Below are 13637 nucleotides of genomic sequence, written 5' to 3' on the forward strand. Positions count from 1 at the left end.
GTTTTGTTCGATCCATTCGAAAATGTGAGGTGCCTTTGTTTCTGAAGTTTCGGGTGTGCTCAGTTGAATGAATTCTGTCTCCACGATGGTCCCACTTGCGCTGGGCCAGTGTGGGTCCTCACTGCCGTTTTTCCAGATTCGGGAGCAGTGTTCTGTAGCTGCTTCCTGTCTCTATTTCAGGGGTCTCAAACTCAACTCAGCATGTGGGCCGCAGAGCAAGATCACAGCCATTCGGCGGGCCGCACTAGGTCTACAAAAGGCAACTATTACGCAACACTTTTCTCACTGCAGTTGAAAAAAAAAAAATCAGTACAACAAGCACAATCGTACATGCAGTTTACTCAGTGTCACAAAACGACCAGAAACTGTAGTTCGCATCACAACTGCTGTTAACTAAGCTAATATCTAGCTAGGATGCTAGAGAAATGAAAAATACAAGTAGGCCCCTAGGCTTACTTAATTTTATCCAAAATATTTTGAACTTCGTGGATTAATCTGCGGGTCACACAAAATTGTTTGGCGGGCCGCATGCGGCCCGCGGGCTGTGAGTTTGAGACCCCTGCTCTATTTGTTTTCCTTGTGCTGCTGTCAGATTTATTTTCTTGAAGCATAATTTTGGATATCATCATAATTTCATAGTTTCCTATGGCTTTGGGTTAAAAGATAGCTTTTATTCTGCACACTATATACATTCTCACATCTTCAAGTGTTTTTAAATGCTTTTATCTTTATCTGAATACTCAACATCCCCTCTTCTATTTAGATACTTAATACTTATCAGCACGGTTTCTTCCTTTGGGATACCTATTGTTACTCCCTTACAAGTCTGACTAGAAATTAGTCTTCTTATATCCTCCCATGTGACCCTGGGCATATGCTTATGACATTTGTCACATTGTTGTACAGTGATCATTACTACTTATCAGTTATTTATATAAGCTCCATGAAGGTAAAAACCATATTTTTTCTGAAACCTCTAGTGCCTTTCCTTGGTGCCCACTACTTAAGAATTGCTTTAGAAATTTGTATAGTGGATAAATGAATTACTTCATAGGATACTATAGGAGGAAGAAAAATAGCACCTTTTCTTAGCTCCAGAGATTGTACACACTCTTGATGAAACCCACCTTTCTAATTTTATATCCCACAACATTTCCAACTTGTGTGCTTTCTTTAGCAAAACTGAAGTACTTGCATTTCCATGTTTGCTACTGCCTTGTTTTTTCATTTTACGGTGTCCTTACTTCTCTTTGTACCTCAGTCCAATGTCAGAGTTGCCTTTAAATCACTCTACTCATCCCCAGCTAAGAATAAGAACATCATCTTTTCTACTCCTGTAGTAATTCCTGGCCCTTGAGTATCTGATATTATAATTATTTTAGTCCATACTTCATCTTTTTTACTAGTCAGTGGGCATCTTGAGAGCAAGATCCATGCCAAATTAATTAATGTATTTCCCATTCAACTTGACATAATGAGTTACCCATTGCAGGTATTCCAGCATTGTTTTGAATGAATAAATGGTGGCTAGATAAAAGTATTTGAGAACTCATCTTCTTTATAGAGCTTAAAACTAACAAGGGAAGTACGTATCTGTTATAAATCTGAAACTTAATTCTGCTGAGTGTAAGGGGAATACACTGAATGGCCTCTTAGATGTCACACAAACCCTGATTCTAGGACACGGAAAGGAATATCGGAAGGGCTAAGGCAAGGTTTCTCTGGCGTGTTAGACTACGGCAGTTCATAGAAGGGAGTGATCTGAGGGTGCCGGCGCAGCTGGGCCGCGCTGATGGCCGTGGTGCACACCTCTCATGCGGCTAAAGGGTGGCCGTGACCCATACACTGTTCTGGGCCTCAGTCTCTCTTCCATTAAACGGAGGTTGTATTTGATAATTTCAGATGTCCTTTTCACAGTTTTATTTCCTATGTTTCAAAGAAACTTTGCTCCTCTCAGTCTTTGAGTCTATCTTTTAAACCTTGCTTTGCATGTTTCTTTGACTTCCACTCTTTTCCCGACTTTCCATTTTATGGTTGCATGTCCGTGAATGTGCATGCACATAGAAACTTGGAGCATTTTATTGCAGGTAGGGCTGTAGCTAACCCAGCCCTGAGTTCTTGGACTTTATATGTGAACTCCCTGTATGAACCTAATCTTTACCCTGGTCTCCACATTGCAAATGTTCTCTCAGGCTTTTAAGTCATTTCTGGGAGGTTCCCAGGGAACTTGAGAGCCACAGAGAGAGAGGGGAGTGTGCTTTACAGATTTCCTGCACATGAATTTTTTTATATGTCCTGAATTGGTTTCTTCATGCATTGTCTAGAATGATGTAAGTGCTGATGCATTTCCTGGCCCACCGAGATTTAACCCAGGTGATTCAATAGACGTTACCATTCCCCCAAATCTCTCTTGGGAGGAGAAAACTAGGGCTTGTGAAATCCCTCGAAGGAACTTAATAAACAAAGCCTTTCACTGCTTATTCTGCAGGATCAAGCAACCACTCTGGTACTTCAGTGTCAGCAGAATATATATATATATATTTTAAGGGGGAAAATAAATCCTGGCTTAGGGCCTCTCAGGTATTAAATTTTAAATAGAAAAACCTACGATGAAAACTGGGCTGTAACACACATCTCCCAATGGGTCATTGTCAACTTGTCCAAGTGCGAAGGAGACAGAGTTACCCAGCCCAGAGGGCACTAAATTTCCTCAGAGTCTTTCTGATGTCGCTATTTTTAGCACTGTGTCTGGTTTGTATACTTAGTGGTTTTTGAAAAAAAGTGACATGGCCTAAATGACTTGCCAAAGTCACAGAACTAAGCTAATTAGGGGTTGAGTCAGCCCTCCCAGGCCAGGCTTTTACAGCCAGATCCACCTCCTGTGGAAGAGTTTGTAGGTCTGAAGTTCTGTTTGTAAGAAACTCTGAGATTTCTCAGGAGTTAATCCTGTTGAAAAATGTGACAAAAAACTCTCCTCTTTAGTTACCATCTGCCTGGGCAGAGTTCAGTGCAACACATCATTTCCACAACTTGTAAAAACACGTCCAGGACACACTACAGGGTGTGCACAACCCCGTTTGAAGACTCATGAGAATCCTTCATGCGTGGGGAGGTCATTTTAGTCTTTCTAAGAGGTGGTTTAATACTCTCTGTTATATGTTATGTGTGATTAATTTAAGACAGCATTTGAAAGCCACAGGCAAACCCATGGCCTCCTTCACACCTTTTGTTCCCACCCTTCTTTCACTGTTTTGAAAAGTTCAGTTCTTATTTTTTTTAAGTTTTTTGCTTAGTAAAGGTATACATGTTTGTTTCTCCTCTTTCTCTATTACCTTTTTATTTCCCTTCTCCCTCTCTCACCCTTTGCTCTCTGTTTCAAGTATCAGCAGCATCTAACAGAAGACCCCACGTGTTCAAAAGCTCCGAGAGGTAGAGCCAGTGGCAGGAATCCTGAGCCGGCACCCTGGCCAGCTACGGTGTGGGCTCTGCCTGTGACTTTCATGAGACTTTCAGTTCCCCTTCAGCTGGCGGCCCAGGGGAAATGTGCACTGTGCTGAACCAGGCAGCGGCTCTTTTCCTTACATAACACTTATTGGAAGAATTCCTGCTTTGGGTATATAATTAGAAGAGTCTTAATTACCATGAAAAATATTTAGTACGATACAAGATTAAGACAGATTATGTTTTTGAAAATCCCCTTTATTCCCTGCCACCAACATGAACATCCTTGACCTGCCCCACATCCAGCGCATGACACCGAGGGCATAGGCCTGCCCTGCTCCCCGAGTCCGGTGGGCACTCATGTCCCCAGCCCGCTCCAGATCCTAGCTGCAGGCTCCACTTCCAGCCTCTCTGCATCACCTGGAGTTCTGTGACTACCTCCCTCAGTTACTCCAACCCTACGGCGCACACATACCACTCTGCGCATTAGTGCTGGACCAAGGGGAACACTGCCACTGGCCTGGTCGGGGATAGACAGTAAGGGGGCGCACTGTCTGTAGACATTAAAACTGGTAATAGGGATCACCATGTGCCCAAGTTCTCAACAGTGTCCGTGATGACTTGCGTTTCCCAGCAGGCTGCCTTGCTTCCGCCGTCCCTCCTTAGCCCCTCCCTGGCACCTGCGGAACAGAATATCTTGGTTTTGTTTCTTCTCCTCCCTTCCCTTCTCCCTGCTCCGTTTTTCAAAGTCTTTTCTCCCTTCCCTCCGCCTGAAGCAGTTGACTTGAGAACTGTCCCTGATGGGTTCTCCTGGCTGAGAGGTGCCACTCAAAGTGAGCACACATGTAGGAGGCCGTTTGGCCATCAGTGTAGACCTCTTACTTCACCCTGCTGGTATTATTATTTTTATTTTTTTATTATACCACTATCATCCAGGGGACTTTGGTCAGAGAAATGAACTGTTTTCATCCCTCTTTATGCAGTCCTAGCTCTAAGGGCACTCGGCGTTTCAAGGTTCATGATCACCCTCAATCCGACCTGGTGCAGTGGGACGCGGTGTCATTCACAGCGAGTCTGGGAGCCGGATTTCCCTTTTGCCATATCAGCCTTCTACCTCCCATGAATGTTGTACCTTTTATGTTTTATTTTGTTTTGTTCAGTGAGAGGAGAGGAGGCAGCGACAGACTCCTGCATGCACCCTGACCAAGGTCTACCTGGCAAGCCCACTAGGGAGTGATGCTCTGCCCACCTGGGGCTGCTGCTCTCTTGCTCAGCAACTGAATTCTTCTCAGTGCCTGAGGCTGAGGCCATGGAGCCATCCTCAGCGCCCGGGGCCAACTCACTCCAGTCGAGCCTTGGCTGCAGGAGGGGAAGAGAGAGAAAGAAGTGAGAGGGGGAGGAGTGGAGAAGCAGATGTGTGCCTTTCCTGTGTACCCTGACCAGAAATTAAACCTGGGGCATCCACATGCCTAACCGGTGCTCTACCACTGAGCCAACTGGCCAGGGCTGTTGTAACCTTTTTCTACATGAGGAACCTGCTGGTTCTCTTCTTTCCAAAACACCAGCAGCTCAAGGTACATGGTGTAAGATATTGCATAAAATTTACTTATAACATTCATGATACCACAGTATTTTTTCCTGATTTTTTTTTCTATGAAGGCTAACATCTTATTATGAGCCTAGGCCAGAAAGGAGACCCCTTCTCGTCCTAACTGACTTGCCGCTTACTCCCCAACCTCCCAAGTTGCTGTTCATTTCTTACTTAGAAATATTTAGGTATTTTTACCTTATCCTGTTCCAACCCGTACTTTCCCTTTACTTCTTAAAGAAAAGCATCCATTGACATGTGATTCCAAAACAAAGGAAGTTTTTTCCTGAAGAGGAACTTACTTGACATCCCTTAATTTATTTTATTTTGTTTGGTGTATATTTTTATTTTCTTCCAATTCGATTTAAGACTGTATCACAGTGGTTCTCACATTAACAGGGACAAAATCCATGATGGATCTGGTGGTAGCATTAATGATTTAAAAAAAATATGAGTAAAAATACCCTGGTAATTCTTTAAACCAAGTTCTCCAATCATAACCCCTTTGTAGAAGTATTTCCAACCCTTTCCTATAAGAAGGGAGAGCAGAGATCATGTCTTCTCCACAGTGAATGCAGTGCCCATGATTTTAATGGTTTTCAGTTTTCCATTGGAGAAACTTGTTTTTTTCTGTAATTTTGTTGTTCATTGAGATGATTTTTTATCTTCAAAGCTTTATGCCTCTAATCTATACCTTTATCCTTGAAATGTATATTTATTTTTATGATCCCTAATCCTGCTGAGTTTCTTCTGTTTAAAATATATTTAAGTATAACATACAGGTTGGGACAAAAGTAGGTTTACAATTGTGAGCACACAAAACACAGTGTTTGTTGTTGTATTATCATTTATTAATTGCTATGTTGTTTTCCATATGAACAACTATAAACCTGTGTTTGCCTCACTCTGTATTTTAAACATAAAAAAGCATAAATAATAATGAAACACTCCTGTAATAATTTAATATTAACAAGTGGTACCAATTTGCCTTGTTTTATCTAGTCTTTCTTAAAAAAAAATAGTGTTGAAGATAGCCCCGTCGCATTTTCCTCCCCATTCAGTTCCCTTTATCCCTGGCAGAAGTAAAGAGTATCCTCATGCTGGTATTTACCTTTCCTGTGTACAATTTTAAACTTGACTCCATATGTGTGTAGCCACTGCAATTCATAGGGTCATGTTGTGGGATTGGAGTTCTTTTCTCTGAGTCCGCTCCTCTTGTGAGTATCCATCTTTTCTTGCCGACCTTGTTTCTCGCCCTTTCCCAGCCCTCCCTAGAAAGAAAGGCAGGGTGCTGAAGGTGTCCTGACCTCTACTGCTTCCTTCTTTCTCCTTGGTCCCTCTGCTTCACTTACTCCTTAGTCTTACGTGGTCTGGACCATCCGACTCGACTTTCGCTCTCTTTCTTCCTTTATTCTTGGTCCTCCAGTGTTCAGTCACTTTCATTTCTTTTTGTGACCTTGAAGATGAACAAGCTCAGTTTTTTTCTGCCCTTACTTGGGACAGGTTAGATTATGTTTCTGAATACCCGAGAAAGAAATGTGGTTTAATTACTTTCAAATATACAAATACTCCTGAGGGAAGAAAAGGCAGAGAGCTGTATGTTTTGGAGGACCTGACACTTTATAATATCAGATATAAATTACTTATTATTAGCATGCTTGTTTAAATCAGTGCTAAAGGCATTTGTCATTAGGTTAATAATAATCTTTTGCAAAATTAATTTGCTTAACAAAATTCTGTTTATGCTCTTAGATATTGGTAATGTCTCATTTTATGACTTATACATATATTTTTATGTTTCTCTTTAAATTATCCAAAGTGAAGTTTACTGTAAATTGGCATTTCCTTCTTTCATCTAAAGTGTATTATTTACCTACCATGGGCAAAGCACTCTATGAACAGGGGTAGATTGGGGCTCTACTCTTCAGGGACATACCAAATGGTTATGGTGATATTCAGGGCTGATGGAGTTTACAGTCTTAGATTGGAAGACATGTATTGGTCCAGATACTACAAGGTGAAACTATCAATATTTATTCAGTTACTGCGAGGAAAATCACCTAGGGTGGGGAAGGCAAAGTGGAGGAGGGATAGTCATGCTCAGCATTCGTGGCCTGTGTGAGAAGCTGGTTTTGGGGAATTTGATGGACATACAAAATCCTTGATTGTATGTTCTTCAGTATTTGAAGTATAAGACTTTAGAGATAAACTACATATAGTCTGACCATCACAAAACTTAACTCTATATTATTAGCTAACAATTACCTTTTAGTTTTCCCATAGATATTTCAGTGTCACACATTCTATTAGCTTTTCCTGAACTCCCAAATCCAAATAAAACATTAAGGAGCTAAGAGTAAGAATTAAAAGGAATTGCCTATAACCGTTATCAGTTGTGGTCAGAGTGTATTTGTGACCTCCGTGCAGTCCTGGGGGCCCGTGTTGGCTTCCTCTGCCAATACAAGTTCTGGAATATAACTGAAGCTCTTCAGTATCTACTTTCCACCTGCAAGCCCTCGTGTTTGTGTCTGCACAGAACTCAGAACTCTCTACCTGGGGCCACACTCTCTTCCTTGAGTGACTCACAGTTGTACATTAGAACACACATCCAACACGGTAATGAATACATACTCTGCACTCACAAGAGAGGTGTCAGTGGGAAGGAAGCAGGAGAGACCTTAATTTATAATCGAGAGTGGGGCTTTTGCAGCATCTTTTAAATCTGATATTTTCCCAGTTTAGTAGTCAGCCTTTCTTGGCTCACTTGCCTTCCGGACCATTTACGATTGATTTAGGTACAAAGTGACATTTTCCTATATAGCATGTGGGTAGTTATTAAGAATTCACATTTTAACTTCTTTTCCTATCAGAAAAGAGCCCAGAACACAGACTTACATTTACAGATGGTAAGCGATACCAGCGGTTTAGTTTTTCTCATTTTTAAAAAAAATGTACACTTTAATTTTTATTTTAGGAAAATAAACTCCTTCAGGGTCATAACTCCTAGAAGATTACAAGGCGCCTAGGGGTGCACCTGTCTGCTGTACCAGCTTTAGAGCAAGGATTTTAGCCAGCAGTGAATTTAAAAAGGTTCTAAGAAAGAAGCCTTACACTGATAAGTGTTAGTAACTGCAAACAGTTTTGAGATATACAGAGGGACATTTACCACCTTCTAAATTTTCCCATATGACACTATATATTTTATGTTTTAGAAGATAGAGACTGAGGAAATAAGATCAAAGCCAGAGGTTTATTTTTCCCCAAAGGCCACTAGTATTTTCGTAAGTTTGGTATTGACTGTGACTCATCATGTTAAAGGTGATCTTCAATATCCCTCACTCTTTTCAGGGTTGAGGAGAAATAACATGTCGATTTTTGAAAGTCAATGGAGTGTGATAAAAAAAAATCAAAAACAAAATAAAACACCTTTTTGGTAATCAGGAGGTAAGGAGGTTTAGCCAAGATTTCCCACACACTTCAGTTTAATGAGTTTTATTTTGTGCCTTTCCTGTTTTATAGTTTTTTTCACCCATCCACACTGAGGTTTACTGTTCTTCTTCCTAGTCCCACTTATTTCTGTTGAGAGAGTTCTTCTTAAACTCTACCATGGGCTTCATCCTGTGCTGGTTGTGCTGTTACATGTCTCATCTCAGTCATCAAGCTCACAGGCTCAGACACATTGAACCACGGGTTCAGAGCTGCGGCTCCAGCTTCACTGAGGCAGTGGTTCTCGGGTACCAACCTGCACACTGGGATCCATCCATCACGAATGCCCTCCCAGCCTATGGGAGCAATAACAAACAGATTGTGTTGTGAAATTTTCATAATGCTAAAGCTATTATATTCAATTACTCCTTTCAACCTTTTATTGAAAATATGTTACTTGATTTATGAAATATTGTAATTGTGATAGTAGAAAGCTTTTTAAAAAGGTCCCTGCTTATCAAGGTAAAACAGTTGCATTGTTTACTTTGTTGGTTCTCTCTGCCTTCCTCCCTTTTGTACTTGCTTGTCAATCTAAAAGCCTCATAATACAGTGTGTCCATAAAGTCATGGTGCACTTTTGACCGGCCACAGGAAAGCAACAAAAGAGGATAGAAATGTGAAATCTGCACCAAATAAAAGGAAAACCCTCCCAGTTTCTGTAGGATGATGTGGCAGCATGTGCGCATGCGCAGATGATGACGTAACACCGTGTATACAGCAGAGCAGCCCACGGCCATGCCAGTTGAGATGTGGACGGTACAGAGGAAAGTTCAGTGTGTTCTGTGGCTTGCTAAATTCGAATCCGTGACCAAAGTGCAACGTGAATATTGGTGCATATATAACGAAGCGCCACCACATAGGAACAACATTACTTGGTGGGATAAGCAGTTGAAGGAAACCGGCAGTTTGGTGGAGAAACCCCGTTCTGGTAGGCTATCAGTCAGTGATGAGTCTGTAGAGGCTATACGGGACAGCTACCTAAGGAGCCCTAAAAAATCTGTGTGTGAGCCCACATGGAACTGCACTGAATAGGTATGAAACTGGGAGAGTTTTCCTTTTATTTGGTGCAGATTTCACATTTCTATTGTCTTTTGTTGCTTTCCTGTGACCGGTCAAAAGTGCACCATGATTTTACGTACACACTGTACTTGGCTTAGAAAATACTGCCTCAAATAAACCAGTTTGACATGAACACAATCAATTTTAAGAGCAAAGTTATAAAATATGAAAAGGAGGAAGGTATTTTTTTAGACATTTTATTGATATTTAGAAAATATGTAGAGTTTACATTCGATCTAGTGGTAATACAAACTTAATATATGTTGCAGCTTCATTCTGATTGTCACCTTCATTATATTTTTAACTGTGAATATTTGATACAACTGTTGGAAATGCTATTTCCTGAAAAGACATCCTTTCCCATCTTCCACTAAAGTTCTGGTTTAGGAACCCCCTTAATCTGTCACTTGTTGGTCTTCTTTTAATACTGACTGTACCCTGCTTTACGTTTCCCTTAGTGATACAAATGAAGTTGACATACCACCCAACACTCGAGTTGGCACCAAACGCTATATGCCTCCAGAAGTGTTGGATGAGAGCTTGAATAGAAATCACTTCCAGTCTTACATCATGGCCGACATGTACAGTTTCGGACTCATCCTTTGGGAGGTGGCTAGGAGATGCATATCAGGAGGTAAGTAATAGTGATACTGTTGGACCACTACAAATCCTTGTTTTCTGACCAGAAGGCAAAGTTTAGTCTACAAAGTCAAATATTCTTAACTTTTCCCCTTTATTTCTATTGACTCAGTCACACTCCTCCCTGCAAATGATATTTTTTTTACTTTTCCCCTTTATTTCTATTGACTCAGTCACACTTCTCCCTGCAAATGATATTTTACATCATAGAATTATCTCTGACTGCCTTCTTCCCTCTGCCTACTATGAGGAGTCACTTATAGATACATTGTCAACTTCCTCTGCCTTTTCAAAGATCACCCTGTTCTATTATATATATTGTCTCCAGCAGTTTCTTTATCAAGTCAACCTTCTTCTCTACTCCTCCTGGCTTCTTCTTACCAATCTGCTGGGCCCCATCCCCATCTGCAGTCCTGCATTTCCTGTGGTTTCCTCTGTTCCAATGAAGAGACATAAATGTGGTGTGAGACACCCATTATTTAGCCTCTCGACTTCTGAACTTTCTGTAATACTTACTCAAAAAGCAATTTGTAAACATCCATTTTTTATCAAAAGGACATTAAAACATCATTACTGGTTATGGTAATTTTCTTTTACAAACATAAAGTTTCACTAGTAAGAAACTGAATAAGAAGACATTCTTAAATATTCAGAGATGTTATTATTGCTTGTAGTATTTTGCTAACTGCTGCATAATTTGGCTTTTAGTAGATTCCAATACTTTTCATGTAAGGAGCTGAGTCTTAGGCTCTTTAGTATTAAGTGCCGTGTTTATACTTCCACTCGTGGTTGTGTGCATGTTAAGAAACCCTGGTGCTGCTGCTCTTCCTCGTGACAGCCAGTTAAAGTCACCTTCATGAAAACCTGAGCTTGCCCCAAATTCTGAAAATGTAGCCGACACTTCACTAGCACTGACTGGCACTTGTCCTTAGACCTGCAGTTTGTTCCCTGTGAACCTTTGACAAATTATTAAACTTTCTTTTGTTCCAACTTTCTCATCTCAAGGAGGTGAATTATTTTGTTACCTCAGACAGTTGTGAAGTTTAAATGATTGTAAAGAAAATTAAAACTGCCTGACCCATAAATAGTACTCAAGACATGTTCATTCCTTTAAATTCTAACTTTGGTTGGCAGAGCCTTACCTTATATTTAGAATCCTATTTAAATATAAAGGGGAAACAGTTAATCAATAGGCATTCATACTTTTATAGAAAGGTCATCTTCAATGATGCAGTACCTTCTCATCACTCTGGGAATTCTGAGCTTCTGACAAGCTTAAGTTAAAATAGAACACATGCCCTCTAAAGTGAGAGAACTATTTTTGTCCCAAAGGAAAGTTAATGTAAGGAATTTTTCCTATTTAGATAGTGAATAAATTTCATATCATAATTATAAAGAAGAAAAGAAGTAACCAAAATATAAATTAACTAACTGCCTATGCCTTGATTTTGTGATTGAGAAAGAGGAAATGAATGTATTTTTCAATACTATGTATATGCTTATTTAAGGCATATTTATAAGAGTTCAAGGAATAGAGTATAAGATTATTTTTTCTAATTATGTTTTCTTGAACATCTAAAGCAGGGGTAGTCAACCTTTTTATACCTACCGCCCTCTTTTGTATCTCTGTTAGTAGTAAAATTTTCTAACCATCCACCAGTTCCACAGTAATGGTGATTAATTAGTAGGGAAGTAACTTTACTTTATAAAATTTATAAAGTAGAGTTACAGCAAGTTAAAGCATATAATAATAATTACTTACCAAGTACTTTATGTCGGATTTTCATTAAGTTTGGCAGAATAAATCTTTATGGAACAACTTACTATAGTTAAATCTATCTTTCTTTTTTTATTTTTTATTTTTATTTTTCTGAAGCTGGAAACGGGGAGAGACAGTCAGACAGACTCCCGCATGCGCCCGACTGGGATCCACCCGGCACGCCCACCAGGGGCGACACTCTGCCCACCAGGGGGCGATGCTTTGCCGCTCCGGGGCGTCGCTCCGTCGCTACCAGAGCTACTCTAGCACCTGGGGCAGAGGCCAAGGAGCCATCCCCAGTGCCCAGGCCATCCCCGCTCCAATGGAGCCTTGGCTGCGGGAGGGGAAGAGAGAGACAGAGAGGAAGGGGGGGGTGGAGAAGCAAATGGGCGCCTCTCCTATGTGCCCTGGCCGGGAATCGAACCCGGGTCCCCCGCACACCAGGCTGACGCTCTACCGCTGAGCCAACCGGCCAGGGCCTAAATCTATCTTTTTATTTATACTTTGGTTGCTCCGCTACCGCCCACCATGAAAGCTGGAACGCCCACTAGTGGGTGGTAGGGACCAGGTTGACTACCACTGATCTAAAGCAAGTAGGGCCACAAGAATCCTAAATTGGAAAGCCAGTGGGGCAGAATATGAGTGAAATATTTTTTAGCTTAAACAAGCTAAGGTATTAATTATTTTGTTAAAGCTATCTTTGCCTCTGGAGATTTGAGAGGCACTAAATGCTTCCCTTACCTCTGTACAAGATTGACATGTATTTGTAAGACCCCTTAGCAACTGCATGCCTTAGACTAGATACTTAATCCTTTAGAACCAAGTTTTCTCATCTCTACAATGTGGAAAATAATGCTGTATAATAAAAAGTTTTTGTAAGAATTCAATAAGGCAAATAAATGTTGAATCCCTATGTTGTACACATGAACCTAATAATATTGTATGTCAGCTATACCTTAATTAAAAAAGTAAAACAGATATAGAACATACATAACTTCATGCCTGGTATGTGATTAGCTCTCAACAAATGAGTTTCTTTTCCTAAAAAAACAAAGCCCATGCAATTCTATTCTCCAACATTGGTTTATTTAATAAAGATGTTGGAAATTTTAGGCTAGTCTTTCTAGTCCATGTAATTTTGGGAGAAGTAGACCCATCCAGATAGACATCCACATTTTAAGCTCTGGAAAGTTTTGAGGTTTCGGCCACAAGTAAATGGCAGCTAATATGGACTTTTTGATAATGTAATTGCATGATAAGGAGAAAATCAATAAGGTCTATAGCTCAAAAGTAGACTTTGATGAATTCATTATTTTAATGATTGGCTGTGTGTCTGTTGTTCTATATATATCTCGCCCAACTTTCAAGCTTCAGTACAACCAGGCAATGGCACCAATATCAGGCACTGAGAAAAATAGAAGATGAATAAGACAAACACAGTCTTTGCCCTAAAGATGTTCCCAGAACCACTCACTGTCTTGAACATTAGAAAGGGAGAAAGAACCGAAATGAAGTAATCCTCTACTATATATTAGAGCCTGTGCTTTTATTATGTCATATATTAAAACTAAAGAAAACATTAGCATAGGTATTATGTATAATTATGCTCTGTGGTCCCAGAGGGTGACAGAGTAAGTAGTGAGTTGGCATGGTCTGATAAAACTT

General features: G+C 40.4%; 2 protein-coding genes across 3 annotated transcripts in view; one reads left to right on the forward strand and one right to left on the reverse strand.

Moving 5' to 3' along the window:
* Window positions 1-13637, forward strand: part of BMPR1B (bone morphogenetic protein receptor type 1B) — a 427129-nt gene that overhangs the window by 407025 nt on the left and 6467 nt on the right. For both annotated transcript variants that reach the window (XM_066386369.1, XM_066386370.1), the window contains one exon: window positions 10033-10208. In XM_066386369.1, coding sequence (XP_066242466.1) covers window positions 10033-10208 — 176 coding nt within the window. The remainder of the gene's footprint in view (window positions 1-10032; window positions 10209-13637) is intronic.
* Window positions 8696-13637, reverse strand: part of UNC5C (unc-5 netrin receptor C) — a 425750-nt gene continuing 420808 nt past the window's right edge. Inside the window, exon 17 of the mRNA XM_066386368.1 lies at window positions 8696-8811. Coding sequence (XP_066242465.1) covers window positions 8793-8811 — 19 coding nt within the window. The 3' untranslated portion in view covers window positions 8696-8792. The remainder of the gene's footprint in view (window positions 8812-13637) is intronic.

This window comes from Saccopteryx leptura, chromosome 5 (genome assembly GCF_036850995.1).
Source record: "Saccopteryx leptura isolate mSacLep1 chromosome 5, mSacLep1_pri_phased_curated, whole genome shotgun sequence".
In the NCBI taxonomy this organism is placed as follows: Eukaryota; Metazoa; Chordata; class Mammalia; order Chiroptera; family Emballonuridae; genus Saccopteryx; species Saccopteryx leptura.